Source organism: Acipenser ruthenus, chromosome 14 (assembly GCF_902713425.1).
Source record: "Acipenser ruthenus chromosome 14, fAciRut3.2 maternal haplotype, whole genome shotgun sequence".
NCBI classification, from domain to species: Eukaryota; Metazoa; Chordata; class Actinopteri; order Acipenseriformes; family Acipenseridae; genus Acipenser; species Acipenser ruthenus.
Window position 1 is genome coordinate 27,459,538 of NC_081202.1, and position 15,127 is coordinate 27,474,664.

At 37.9% G+C, this 15,127-nt stretch overlaps 1 protein-coding gene across 1 annotated transcript; it reads left to right on the forward strand.

Moving 5' to 3' along the window:
• Positions 1-2,176: 2,176 nt before the first annotated feature.
• On the forward strand, positions 2,177-9,368 carry LOC117419658 (lumican-like). The gene is made up of 3 exons (XM_034032641.2): positions 2,177-2,369; positions 6,409-7,296; positions 7,912-9,368. Exons 2-3 carry the CDS (start codon positions 6,429-6,431, stop codon positions 8,064-8,066), a joined length of 1,023 nt encoding a protein of 340 aa, XP_033888532.1. The 5' UTR covers positions 2,177-2,369; positions 6,409-6,428; the 3' UTR covers positions 8,067-9,368.
• The last annotated feature ends 5,759 nt before the right edge of the window (positions 9,369-15,127 follow it).

Consider the following 15,127-nt stretch of genomic DNA (forward strand, 5'->3'; position numbering starts at 1 on the left):
CAGGTGCAAATGATTTGTTTGAAAGGTCACAAAATTTGTGAAATGGTTTCAGCCTGTGTGTACTCAAAGTGGTTTAAGGTGTAGATAATTTCCCTCAGCTATATAAAGACTTTCAAGCTACAACTTACACAGTGATCCAACAAAGCAACCATGAAAACCAAGGAGCTTTCGAAACAAGTCAGGGATAAAGTGGTAGCGAGGCACAGAGCAGGAGAAGGGTACAAGAACATTTCAAAGGCGCTGATTATCCCTCTCAGCACAGTGAAGTCCATCATTAAGAAGTGGAAGATGCATCATACCACCCAGACACTACCCAGATCAGGTCCAACTTCCAAACTGAGCAGCCGGGCAAGCAGGAAACTGGTTCGGGATGTCACTCTCAAGCCAACAATGACCTTGAGAGATCTGCAAAGTTCTGTTTCTGAGATGGGAGTCAGTGTTCACACATCAACAATAAGCTAGTCCTTACACAAAGCTGGCCTGTATGGACGGGTGGCAAGAAAGAAGCCTTTACTCAAAAAGCCTCCTCTTAAAGCACGTATGGAGTTTGCGAAAAAGCATGTAGATGATACTGCAGACATGTGGAAAAAGGTTTTGTGGTCAGACAAGACAAAAATGGAACTTTTCGGTCTAAATTCCAAGCATTACATCTGGCGCAAGCCCAACACTGCACATCACCCAGTCAACACCATCCCAACTGTCAAGCATGGTGGTGGCAGCATTATTATTATTATTATTTATTTCTTAGCAGACGCCCTTATCCAGGGCGACTTACAATTGTTACAAGATATCACATTATACATTATTTCACATTATACAGATATCACATTATTTTACATACAATTACCCATTTATACAGTTGGGTTTTTACTGGAGCAATCTAGGTAAAGTACCTTGCTCAAGGGTACAACAGCAGTGTCCCCCACTGGGGATTGAACACACAACCCTCCGGTCAAGAGTCCAGAGCCCTAACCACTACTCCACACTGCTGCCTATGGGGATGCTTCTCTTCAGCAGGGACTGGGAAGCTTTTCAGGATAGAGGGGAGAATAGATGATGCAAAGTACAGGCGAATCCTTGAGGAAAACCTGTTTGAGTCAGCCAAGACTCTGAAAATGGGGAGGAAATTTACATTTCAGTAGGATAATGACCCCGAAGCACAAAGCCAAAGCCACACTGGAGTGGTTGAACAAGAAGAGAATTAATGTTCTTGAGTGGCCCAGTCAAAGTCCTGACTTGAATCCAATCGAAAATGTATGGCGAGACTTGAAGATTGCAGTCCATCGACAATCCCCAACAAACTTATCAGAACTGGAGCAATTTCCCCGTGAAGAATGGGCAAAAATTTCACCATCCTACTGTGCAAAGCTAGTAGAGACCTATCCAAAAAGACTCATAGCAGTAATTAATGCAAAAGGTGCTTCTACCAAGTACTGACTTAAGGGGCTGAATACTTATGCAACCAGTAAATTTCATTTTGTACATTTTCTTAGTAAGTTTTGCTGACATTTAACCTCCTCCTCCTCATATAACAGTGTTTAACCACTGCAGCTTTGAATAAAAAAGTTTGTTTGAAAAACTGTGCATACATTTTTTGTAATTCAACAAAATGTGACATTATTGGTAGCGGGTGAATACTCCTGCAAACCACTGTATGTTTTGGTATCTGTGGGGCCACACTTTGCTACTCACTTGAAGGTATTATGTGTGTGTGGGGTGGGGTGGGGGGCGGGGGTGAAGCGTGTTAATTAAAGCTGTCCTAATCCATCATTCATGTAACAGCATTTATAACTTTTACAGCTACATTTTATTCTATCTAGATCATTGCAGATGACTCTTAAAATCTAACTGTTATTATTTCTTCTTCTTCTTCTTCTTCTTCTTCTTTTAGGAAACTGTTGTTTGCTTCAAAAATAATGGCATTAAAAAGGATGATGTAAGTTTGCAAGACTATAATATTTTTTATTTAGAATTTTAAAGTACTGCTTGTTTTTTGTTTTTTTTTTAAACCTGATCTAATTGAAGTTTATGCCAGGTATGCCAATGTAATGCCTCTCTGCTAAAGCACCATAACCTCATCCTGGTTGCAGATGTCTGACCCCAATGCACCTGCACCTCGTTAGCGAGCCATATTTTCTCCTGCTACACTATAAGCCCATAATGATGACATAGCAACTTTATAGCAGCGTGACTACATTTGGTTGCTGTGTTTTGTCAGCTCTGGACTGCAGAGGTCTGGCAAAGGCTGTTTGCTTTCTCCTGAGCCCTTTTTCAGACCAAGCTCTACCTAAGTTGCTTCTAACTTTGCTGCTGTTGCTGAGGTTGATCTAGGAATTGGTCAATCCAACAAGGTGTCAAGAAAAGAGAAGGTAAGTACTTTTGTAGCATACCCTTTCTAATACTATTGAAAGCTATGCTTAATAATTTTGTTTGCTTTTCCTAAATAGGAAACAACAGTAGCATTTGTGTATCTATAGCATGAAAACAAACATTGTAATTTTAGAATAAAGTACAACTACAATGGTGCAGTTGAATTGCAGTTATATTGTGTCATTAAATGTAGTTAGAATTCTACTTCAGTAAAACTCCTGCTACAGTGTGACTGTTTTATAGTTTCATTAGATTTGTGAAAGTGGCTGATTTTGTTTTTCTTGTCTATTTGTTAATTTTTATGCAACTTGTCTTTGTACAGACAACACCAACTTTAAAAGAAAAACTGGTGAGATTGGTGAAATTTGATAATTAGACAGCATCCTTCTGACAGATGTCTGCATTTTTATTTCTCTGCCTTCATTGCTTTTAATGTTTAAATTATTTTTTTGAATGTTTTTTTTTTCTATTTTTATGGTGTAACAATACATTTGTTTGTACTCCAATGATCCATTTAAAATTAAAAGCTGAATATGTTAAACATTCTCTATGCAGCTCAGAAACACAGAAAATGTGATTTGTAGAGGTTAGTGATCCTGTAAACAACATTTGGGAATTAAAGTTGCATGCTTTGTTTCTAATAGATTTTGTTTTCAATAGGGGCTAAAATGATCAGGCCACCAGTAGAAAAAGCCACATAACTAGATCTTTTAGACAGACCATCAACCAACTGTGAAGTCTTATAGCTGATGAAGGAAAAGGAAAGCAGTCACTTACTTAATATAATATTACTTATTCCTTTTTTCTGCTTTTCATATTTGTTTTGATTTGCGAGATTTGACATAATCTGTTCCTTATAAGAAACCATTATATGGAAATGAATTGTAGGTGATCTAACAGTTTTGGCAACAGTTTTTTAAATGCTAATAATATTTGTAGACTGTGAGGTAACAGTCCAGTCACCACAGTACTTTTGTGGTTGCCTCAAGAGACAAGTAATCAGATGGTGTGTTTTCCTTTATTTATAGTTAGGGCTTCTGTTTTTTGGTTTTTAGTAATTTCATTTTTCAGTGCTTTTTCCCAGGGCTTTTGCTTTCTATATACTTGATTCAACTGCCCAGTTGCACTGCACAAAGTTTTTTTGCAGGTTATTTATTTTAATTTTGTTACGTCAAGTCAATGTGAATTGAGTAATCATTTCCAGTGTTTTTCCGGTGTTTATTGGATATAACCGATTTCGTTTTTTTTTGTTTTTTTTTGTATCGGCGGTTTTATCGATAAAATTGAAAATCAGAAGCCCTATTAATAGTGTATACTGATATACTGATTTTATATTATTGATGTAAAGAAATGTGCTGAAATGGGTATTTACACTATTGTAATTTAATTGAAAATTGAATAATTGAGCTTTCTAACAATCCAAAATATACCCAATCTGGTTGTAAATCTAGGGAGGATATATAAAGGAGAGAAAGCTGGGTTTGCAGTAGTTGGGATTTGTTAATGTAGCTTTTTTAGGGAGTGCATGGCATATTTTTCTGCATCTTGGGAACTGAGAGTGAAGTAATATAAATACCTAACTGTGCATTATCACAATAAATAATATAAACAAAGTTTGAAAACCCTTTATACACACACAACACACTCTATTATGATAATGTATATTTCCCTGATATGCTATGATTTATATATATAAAACAATATATAATTCTTGTTCATGTACAACACTTTAGCCCTTTCCTACTGAATGGTGAAGCTGCCACAAAGCAACCAAAATTACAGCTTTTGACAAACTGAATTAAGCCACAGTTATAACATGTTTTAAAGAAACAGCTTTTAGGAAATGAAGCAGCTGCAAATGGGTACCCTGCATGTCAATTTGTTTTCTTATTGCAAAGTTTACTAAAAGAAAGGGTACAGTCAACAGCAATAGCTTAACATAGTTGACTTAAGTTCCAGCAGGGTACCTAAACACTGATGAAATGATAATAAGACAAGCTTCTCTCAATTAGTCTGGTTTAGCTGTTGTTTCCTATGATGGAGTGCTAGTCTTTAGATGTTCCACAAACACATGCCGTGTTGGTATTGGAGTAGGTATTGACAAACAGCAGCTGTGGGGTTGGACAGAATCCTACATGGAATATCACAGTATCGTGTGTTCTTTAATAAGAACAGGTCAATCCTTTGATTTAAAATGTATATTTGTATTTAAGCACAGGGATTACACAATCACTTCACGTGCAGATTAAAAAGGTATGTTGGTATGTGAGCATGGGATGTGAGTATGTGTGTGGAATAATAGGTGACAGGGAGGAAGTTAAAATCCTTCCTGCAAAAAAAATGTGGGAATGTGGCTGGAGCCATGAATTGAATAAGTGATTAAATGATTAATTAAGGCTCCAGCCACAAGTGTATAAATAGGGTGATCATGGGTGATATGGGGTGGTGTGTTCAGAGCCGGAACAAGTCAGGAGGTAAAGAAAGTGAAACTAAAATCATAATAACAATTGCTACGAGTGCTGGGTCTACACCAGCACGATACTTGTTTTGTTCCGTGTCTCTTTGTTAGTTTGTTTGTTTTGGCCATCATGCCTTTTGTTTTGTCCCAGTGTTTGTGTGTTTTGTTCAAACCTTTTTTGTTTATTTATTATTAAACCAAACCGTGTCCTGTCTCTTCTGTGACGTCACCACAAGCCATCCTGTTCACATTGCTACAATAAAGTAGATGCTGCCTGTCACCTGCTTGCTGCTATAATTTAAAACAGCACTTCAAACAAAACAGTATTATAGATTTTCTGAAACATTATGTAACTCACAGAGGATTGGATGGTAATTAAACCTTTTCCAGATAGCAGTAGCAGTCATGCTGGAATCATAAGGGAGATTTCATGCGACTTTCTTAGGCAAACAGTAATTCCTCCACAGTGTTTCAAAAAGTTATATAGAGGATTCAGTCTTATTATTTCAATTATATTGATAAGTTTATTATAGCTATGGTGTAGTGTAGAAAAAGTTATTGGACTGCAACAAATAGCAGCCTGTATGGCATGTTTCCAAATAATCAGTTAGTCTTTGGATTGGGATGCTATAGGTTGGACAATGGGAGCGGAGGTTATTGCTGCTTGATGCAGACAGTGAATTGTTACATTTGACCCCCTGTGACAGAAATATAATGAATCTTGGTTGTAAATCTCCCTCCCGACCTGCGAGGTTGCTAAGCAGCGAGGACCTAGTTCTTTGGACGGGCTGGCCAGACAGTTCTTTACCCGGGTCGGGAAGTCGGTCAGTCTGGAAGAAGACGAGACTCTGTTGCAAGAACGTATTGACCCGGAAGGAAAACAATGTAGCAGCCACAGATTGTAAAGGCAGCTGCATTCGTTTACCAAGGGGTCATGTGTGACATCATATAAGGGGGACGGAGAATTGTAATCGGGTCCTTCGCTTGGTTTGTGGTTTTTAAACCTAGAAGGACGGTGAGAGACCCCAAAGGACTGTGAACATTATCGTGAGTGTTTTTTGTTTGTTTGTTCTGTTTGTTAGTAAATGTCTTGTTTGTGAATCACCAGACAGCTAACAAGATTCAGGAGCTGTCGCCTTGGGCCAGCACAAAGCCGGAACAGCACTTCACCACTATCACGAAATAAACTGTATCACCCACCACGAGCACTACTGCACGCACCCAGGACTGGTGACCGTGTTAGTATATTGTGGGACGGATATTAGTGTTTATTATTTGGGACTGCAACCCCATTGTTATTTACTCTGTACAGTACACATTGTTGTGTATTGCCCGGGATTATTATTTGGTCACCAGACCTGGATTTAAGACAGATTATAACTCTCTGTGTTTCATTACTGCACTGCATTTCCCCTGCACCTGCACGTACCACTTACCACTTTGCCACACCCCCATATAACACTGGCCACTTCTCCGACCCTGTCTGTATTGTGGGATAGGTGTACTGGTATAGATAAAACAGGCAAATTAAAGCAATCTTGAATGTGCCCTTGAGTGATACATTCCTTTTCTCTCAACAGACTCAACTGGCGCCTTCAAGATGAGTCTTATTTGTCTCCCACTTTTCGCTGCTCTACTCTGTGGTGTCTTATGCCAGTATGATGATTACTATGAACCTGCATCTCAACTGGGACCCTCAGGACCTAATTGTCCAGAAGAGTGTGAATGTCCAATAAGTTTCCCAAGTGCCATGTACTGTGACAACCGCAAACTAAAGTACATCCCAATAGTGCCTTCAGGAATCAAGTACCTTTACCTGCAAAGAAACCAGATAGATTCCATCAAAAACGGCGTCTTTGACAATGCCACAGATCTCTCTTGGCTTATCTTGGATGAAAACGAAATTGTCAATAGCAACATAGGAAAAAATACCTTTTCTAAGCTGAAAAAGCTGGAAAGACTGTACATGAGTAAGAACAAACTTACAGAGCCTGTTGGACCTCTCCCCAATACCCTACAGGAGCTTAAACTTGCAAAGAACCAAATCTCAAAGTTTCCATCCAGCCTTTTGAAAGGACTCCAAAACCTCACTGTTATTCAACTTCAAGAAAATGAGTTGCAGGATGATGCTCTTGCTGGAGTGTTTCAGGGGCTCAACTCCCTGACGTACCTTGACTTAAGCACCAATAAAATAAAAAGAATGCCTCAGGATCTTCCAAGCACTCTGGAGATGTTATATGCTGATCACAATGACATCTCCAAACTTCCAGACAACTACTTACAAAAACTCCCTAAGCTGCAGTACCTGAGAATCTCACACAATCAGTTGGTGGATTCTGGCATTCCCGCTGAGTTCTTCAATGTCACTTCTCTTATTGAGCTGGACCTGTCTTTCAACAAGATGCAGTCCATCCCAGTCGTTAACGAGAACTTAGAGAACCTCTACTTACAGGTCAACGAAATCAACAGTGAGTTTCTTTAGATTTTCCAAGTATATATATATATATATATATATATATATATATATATATATATATGGGATATAAAGAGAGAGTGTCTATGAGTGTCTATGTCTAGAGTGTCTGATTTTCTCAGTGTTTAATTTTTTTAAAAACTTTTAAAGTCTGTTTCATTGTTGCCCAGGGTCCATGGAAGAAATATATTAACCTGGTGAAGATAACATAACATAATTGATAAGAAAAATAAACTTTTCTGAACACAGTCCTTCGTCCATGCATGCACAGTTAAGAGTTTTCTAGTGCTGTGGAAAAACTTTTTGTGATTGTAGTATCACATTTACATGTAGCAAAATTCTTTATTTAATAATAATTAATCATAGAAACCCCAGATTAATCTTTCTATATCAGGTTACAATTAGTATTTTTCATATGAGATACATGGTAAAGGGTTGAAATACGTGTTTGACAATACCCTCCTTTGTTGTGTACCACAACTTTGTTTTAATGACATATTTGAAAATGAAGGCACAAAGTATTCAGATTTTAGACACCCATAAAATGTTCAGTGGTCAAACAGGAAACATCCAGATTAAACTATTGTCTCTTTATTTTACTATTTTTCAGAGTTTGATCTGGCTAGCTTCTGCAAGATCACTGGCCCACTGAACTACTCCAGATTGAGACACCTGAGACTGGATGGGAACAAAATCACTCACAATGACTTGCCGGTGGATATGTCAAACTGCCTCCGCCAAGCCAGTGAAGTCATCTATGAGTAAAGGCATGGTCTAGTGTTAAACTAGGGGTCCTGGTCTGTTTTCAATCGTTCCAGTAGATCAGGGAGCTTCTGCTCTGTTAACCTCAGCATGTTTCAAGATTTTTCTATTGTTAAGAGTAGCATGTTATTTAAAGGCATCTAACTACCTGAACAAAACCAACAACAGATGTTTAGTACTTTGATGTGCATGAAACTATTCAGAAAAAAAGATAAGAATCCATAGGTAATGTGTGCTAGAAATGTACTCTGAATATACTATTGAATATTGATATCATATCAGTACACTATACAGTATGTGTTCTTAAGGAAAGAACACTTTTATGTACATGAGAGCAATGTACCACCAAATATGTTATGACTGTGGTTCTGTAGCAGAATATACACTGTTAAAAACATTAAAAAGTCAAACTTACTCTGACCAAGCAAGAAATTTCTTTCTCATATTAAAATATACTCGTTTGGCATCTAAATAAGAATACTTTTCTTACGTTTTCTCAAATCTTTAAAACAGTGCGTTAAGTTAAGCTAATGGGTAACTGATTTGTTTCAGGACCACATCTTGCAAACCACAACTCACTGTAGCTATGCTAGGTTAAAGGGTACATTTACCTTTGTGTGTGAAGTTGTTGTGGTGGTTTCTGACTTTCCTGTTTGCTTTTAATATGTTGTTATATCATCATCTAGCAATGAATGACAAATGCAAAACATAATTACATTTGCGGAATACGGAATGTGGTCTGGAAACTCTCTAATACATAACATACAAGATTTCTGTCAGTTACATGACATGCATAGTGTCACTAAATGTCAGCAAGGAGATAATCTAGGAAGATATTGCTAGATTACATTTGATAATTATGGTAATCAATATTTAAGCAGCTACTGCTTAAGATGAGTGAAAACTGGACTAAAGTTTATTTAGTTTATTCAGATTAATGATTCATGAGCGTTGACATTGCTATAAAAAGTAACCTACAACCAAGTCTATCAATACTATCCAAAGAAAATCACCTTCAAAGTGATACAATAATGCTTCTAAGTAAATGTAGTGAATATTAAGTGTTTATCACAATGAATGTTTTTTGTAACCTGGGCTAAAAAAAGCTGCACTGAATAAACATGATGTGTAAAATTATTCAGTCATTAATTTACTCATTTATTATTTTATTTTTTACATTTTAAATCATAGTCTAAATAAACAGACTTTGACATTCATCTTATGCCATGTAAACCTATATGCAACATTGTCAATTACTTGCATGCATTTTATAGTTGTAAAATCAAATAAAACATAGCAATTCAAGTTGTTGTGTTTATGATTACCTTGTTTGTTCTGATTTTCCAGCATTTTCCATTGTGTTTCTTAATGTCATCTCTCAATGAGTAATCTATTCAATATCCACTGTAAGAACTTCAGTTACAGACCAATAAATAGATAGATCTGCTAGCACTGAGAAACATAGAGCGCTGCCATGGTTAAAGCCACCATTACACCTACCCTACACAATCACCGTACAGCTTTATTTAAAATAACTTGTGAGCATTGTGAATCTCCTCTGTGTAGTTTTTCCAGATAGTCGGCCCTCTTCACAACACTTTAAGTCATGAGTTATTTAATATTCTCATGAGTTATCTTTTTTTTTTTTTTTTTTTTATAAATTTAGTCGTTGCCAATTAGTTTTTTTTATTATTTTCTCCCCAATTTGAAATGCCCAATTATTATTTTTTAGGCTCAGCTCACCGCTACCACCCCTGCGCTGACTCGGGAGGGGCGGAGATGAACACACACTGTCCTCCGAAGCGTGTGCCGTCAGCCGCCCGCTTCTTTACACACTGCGAACTCACTGTGCAGCCGCCTCAGAGCTACAGCGTCGGAGGACAACGCAGCTCTGGGCAGTTTACAGGCAAGCCCGCAGGCGCCCGGCCAGACTACAGGGGTCGCTGGTGCGCGGTGAGCCGAGGACACCCTGGCGGACCTAACCCTCCCTCCCCCTGGGCGACCCTCGGCCGATTGAGCGCCGCTCCCTGGAAGCTCCTGTCCACGGTCGGCTGTGGAATAGCCTGGACTCGAACTCGCGACGTCCAGGCTATAGAGCGCATCCTGCACTCTAGCGAGTGCTTTTACTGGATGCGCCACTCGAGAGCCCACATGAGTTATCTTTTAATATTGCATTTATATCATAACAATTCATATGGAATCAATATACATTACATGGTGTTCATGGTGAAATCTATGGAATGGTTTGCCTATAGCTGATGTCCAACTTAAAGCTAGTTTCTAGCTTGTTATTACATTGGGTTTAGGACCCTGAAAAACAAAGTCCATCTCACTGATAGGAAAATAAATGATAAACTAAACACAACCTGGTCACAGTCAGTTCAATTCCCAGTTATAAATGTTAACACATTAACATATAAGAAAATTGATCATACATTATTTTAAAAGAGTGAGAAAAGTCAATGTATAACAATACATACAAATGTGATGATATTGTGATGTGTGACTAAACTGGTCAATTAATATGAACTGTTCTCCAAAGGAAGAAGGGGGCCATCCAGAACCATCCAGGTCTATATATTTTATAAGTCAGTGACTCTACTTAGTAAGTAAAACATTATGCCTTTATATGCTGGTAGGTTAATCAGTTTGTATTGTGTTTAGTTACTGAATTTCAGTATTTTTTGCAGCTTCCACTTTTCTATAATTTCAAAGAACCTTAGATTCACTGGAGCCGGGCTTTGAATCCCCAGTCTACAGTCAACAGTATAACTCAATATAAAACAGCTGTGCAACTAGCTTTAATCACTCACATCATGGAATCTCAGCCTGGCTACCCTGGGCACATTTGAAAAAAAAAAAAAAAAACACTAAATAGTGCAAAGACATGAAGAGAAATGTCAAATACTTAATGTTCACTAGGCAGAAATTTTAAAAGAACTTGAAGCTTTGACAGATGTATTAAGTGGTTGTCGTGCAAGCCCATCGGGCTGACGAATTAAATTGACAGTCTTTGCTTGTAAAACAATGTATGTGTCATGAAACTAAGGTAGTAGCAGAAAAATGATGCCTGAAACTAGCTGACAGTGCAGAGTGATAGAAAACAAAAATAAGCTAATGAGAACTGTAACGGGGGTTTGTCACGTGTGTGGTCGTTACTGAATGATACAGAGGCAGACACAGAGTACTGGATTTTGACACGCCGCCCAGGCACGCAGATTTAATCAGCACAATTTGCTGACACTAGGGTACCAGCAATGGTAGCCCTAGTGCCACATTTAATAAAGAAAACAAAACAAAACAAAGTTAAAAATAAAAGTTTGCCACACAGGTCAAGCACTAGCCTCACTAAAAGAAACGTGCCGCTCCAGGAACCTACAATTCTACACAACCCTATCTACCCTGTTTGGGATCAACCTCCCCTAAACTAACCTACTGGGCTCCCGGAGTCCCGGCTTTCTCATGGCGACTCCTGCCTCTTCACACGGGCTTGGCTGGGTAATGCCTTCACAAGCACAGTCTTGCAGTTGAAGGGTTCCATAGTATTTAATCCTGTGGCGCGGACGCTCTCCTGGGTTGTGGTCGTGTGCAGGGGTAGATGCTCCCGGGGTTAGCACTGGCTCCATAGCTTCAGCTCCCGGGTTGATACGAGTCTGCAATGCAACATGACACAAAACACAACAATATTTCTCTCAGCGCCCATCTGTATGGCTATGGCCATGCAGTAGCCTCGAGCTGTAGCACAGATGCATTTTGATCTCTGCGCAGCCTCCCCGGGCACGCCTGCCAGCAAATCAGGACCTCCAGATCAGCTCAGGACCCAGGGCGAGCCTACCTGCTCAATTATTTTCTTAGCAACACGTCTCCTGTTGCACGTCCCAGTTGCTTCCAGAAAGGCACACATGCAGAATGGCACCACCTGATGATATTCATTTTCCAGCAGAAAAATAGAATGTAATAATGGCTACACGTTTAACTATTTTTTTTTTTATAGCAGCACAGTTCCTTTTCTAACAACCAAATCCATCAAGCCAACAAGCCTGGATATTCAGCTAACCATCTACTGTACTGAACTGAACTATGTAATGAAATGAAAGGATCTTGACAAAGCAGAGCCTGGTACACAGGCTACTACTCTGCCTCTGATTCCATTTTTATTTAAGTTTTGATTATCTGAGTAATAAAGAAAAAGAATAATGAAAAAGAACAGAACACAAAGTTGTGAGTCTTAATTTGAACAGAGGCTTTTCCGAAACCAATTTAATGCGCATACTTGCTGTCTGGCTATTGTTACGACTTGATAGCAAGATTAAACAGTTGAGATATAAGGTACCTTTGACCTTAAATATCGCAGGGCCTCCAATACAGTAATATTAATGTTATAATACTCTAGTGCAAGCCATAAAGGTGAATAGATAACTAGAAAGTTATTAATACATCACAAAAAATGTGTAACTTGTATAGCAAAACAGAAAAACCACAAAAATGAAATACAAATCAAGTACTGTACTAAATTGACACTAAATGACCCATAATTCATTTTAAGATGATCAGCAAGCTCTGGCTCAGACAGACTCCTTGGCTAAGAGACATGTTAATTCATGCAGTTGTGATTTCAGCAGCACAGCAGATTGCTGACTAAGTAAATGATGTTTTTATTTCCCCTCTGTGGAATCAGAACATTAGTTTTCCCAAAACAGAGTTATATTACAGAACATATAACTGTTTTATTTAATTACTTTAACAGGGAATCTCTTTGACTGTCTTTTTAGTATTCTACTGGAGACTGCATATCTATAAAAGGGCTGCTCAGAACTGTATCTAAGACAATTCATTTGGAAACAGCACATTTCACATAATACCAGTACTTCTATAGTGCTGTATTAAAAATTACACCTGAGAATTTGACACGAATAACCCTTTTCTCGAATACTTTAGGGTTGCTGTTATAACCTACAATAAGATGCATAATTAGTACATTGAAACTGTATTACCCACAGCATTAGTAGCATACAGATCAGAATAATTTTGCATCTACCAGTGCAAGACATTGCAGGTCCGAACAGAATCATATAATTTAATGTCCTGTTATATTGTATTGTATTTACACAATGGAAGATTTGAAAGAGGATACTTATCCATCAGTGTCTTCTTTGGCTGCAGGGCTATATGGTTTAAACTTTAGAATCAGCAATGAGAATCATTGTCCACCAATGTAAAAGTAAATGAATTACATTTGTTCTTAACTGAACAAGACTTTTTGCCTTCCAACAGAAAAAACAGAATATAATAATGGCTACATGTTGAACTGATTTTGACTTTAATGATGTGAAATGTGCTTGATCAAATTTGGCGCTCTTGATTTTTTTTATTCTTTTTCATCTTTGTAATTTACAATCTGTATACCCCAGTGCAGTGCAGATGTGATGTTGAACCTTGCCAATGTGTCGACCAGCTTTCCACTAGGCAGTATTTCATTTCAGATTTGATCCCATGAATTTAAGAATGTTCCTTCGAATGTAACAATGCTTGAATAATCACAAATTCCAAGTTGAGCCAAGGTGGTCTATACTGTATTTGATCTACAATCTTTCTCAGAGCAAAAGGCAAGTTTATTTCATATACAAATTTGTTTTATTTTTTAGTCTTAACCCCAAACTAGCAAAATATTCACGATATTCAGGTACAACAGGAAACACAATGAAGCAAATGGTTGCTTATTTATTGTCTCTCTCATTCACTTGTCTTGAAAAATGAAAACCTGTTCTGGGTTTACTTTGTAGTGAACTCAGATAACATTTGGTTATTATCATAACGCTGGTTCTCTGAAACTGAGAGGAACGGTAGTTTGTCGCACCAAGTTAATATCAGCGAAGCGCGAGAACTCTTTTACAGTAAGGATAGTTTACGTGTTTTCAGGGTATTGGCGCACCAAAAGTAAATCAGCCAAAGGCACCATTTCACTTTTAATTAGTAGTTCTCACAGGTGAAATGTAAAAAAAAGTCAATACCTGACATACAGTTAGAGAAATAAGTCGTCAAAGTAAGGTAAAATGTCCTTCTTCTTCTTCATCATACATTCCTGAGAATTAGCTATACTGAAGGATAGCCTATATATTTGATAAAAGTAAAATATAAATGCCTAAATATAAATATTGAAATAAATGATTACATAAATTAATGCATAGACCTTAATTTATTTATCTTGACATTTATTTATTTATTTTTCACTATCATATAAACACTGTCATTTAATACTGTATGAAACGAAAATAAATATTTAACAGTTCTTGTTCAATTGTATATTAGTGAAGATATTTTTTGTAAGGTTGTCATGCATTCATATATTTTTACTTTCAAATAAAAAAATATATTGTAATGACCAGGACAATTGCTTTGTTGCAGACTTATTGTCTGTTCAGTTTGTCTTGTCTGTCTTTTATATATGTTACATGTATTGTAAGGGGAACGGGTCACACCATTAGCATGGGAATGGGGAGTGAGTGAATAAGTGGGGAGAATGTGTGTTCTTGTTTACGGGGGTTGCAGAGCATTTTGAGAATTCAACACCATCTCCCTGAGTTAGGGTTGCCACCTGTCCAGTTTTGACTGGACAGTCCGGGAATTGGCATCTGTGTCTAGGTGGCCTAGTTGCTTAAACGGTTCCCACTGTCTTATTAGAAATGTCCTGTTTAGTACTGATCTGTACATTCTACTTCGTCCCCAGCATTTGAATAATCCTGAGGACAACAAACATATCCACGTGATGTAAATAATCCAAGTGAGGGGTTGCAGTCACGTGACCCCAGCAGGCTACATACTGACGGTCAAAACAGCCATGGCGGCTAATGCAAAAACGATGTCTTCCACAGCAAAATGTCATGTATTTGCAACCACAGAGCATACTTCTTACCTCCAGTCACAGGTATTAGAAAGATATAATTTATGATGTGCCAGACACTTGGCATTTGTGACCCCTACTGTGCACCAACGGTGAGCGAGCACACTTTGACGTGATTTGACCAAGTTTCTTTTTTCCTTTTAAGAAAACGTACTTACAGGTT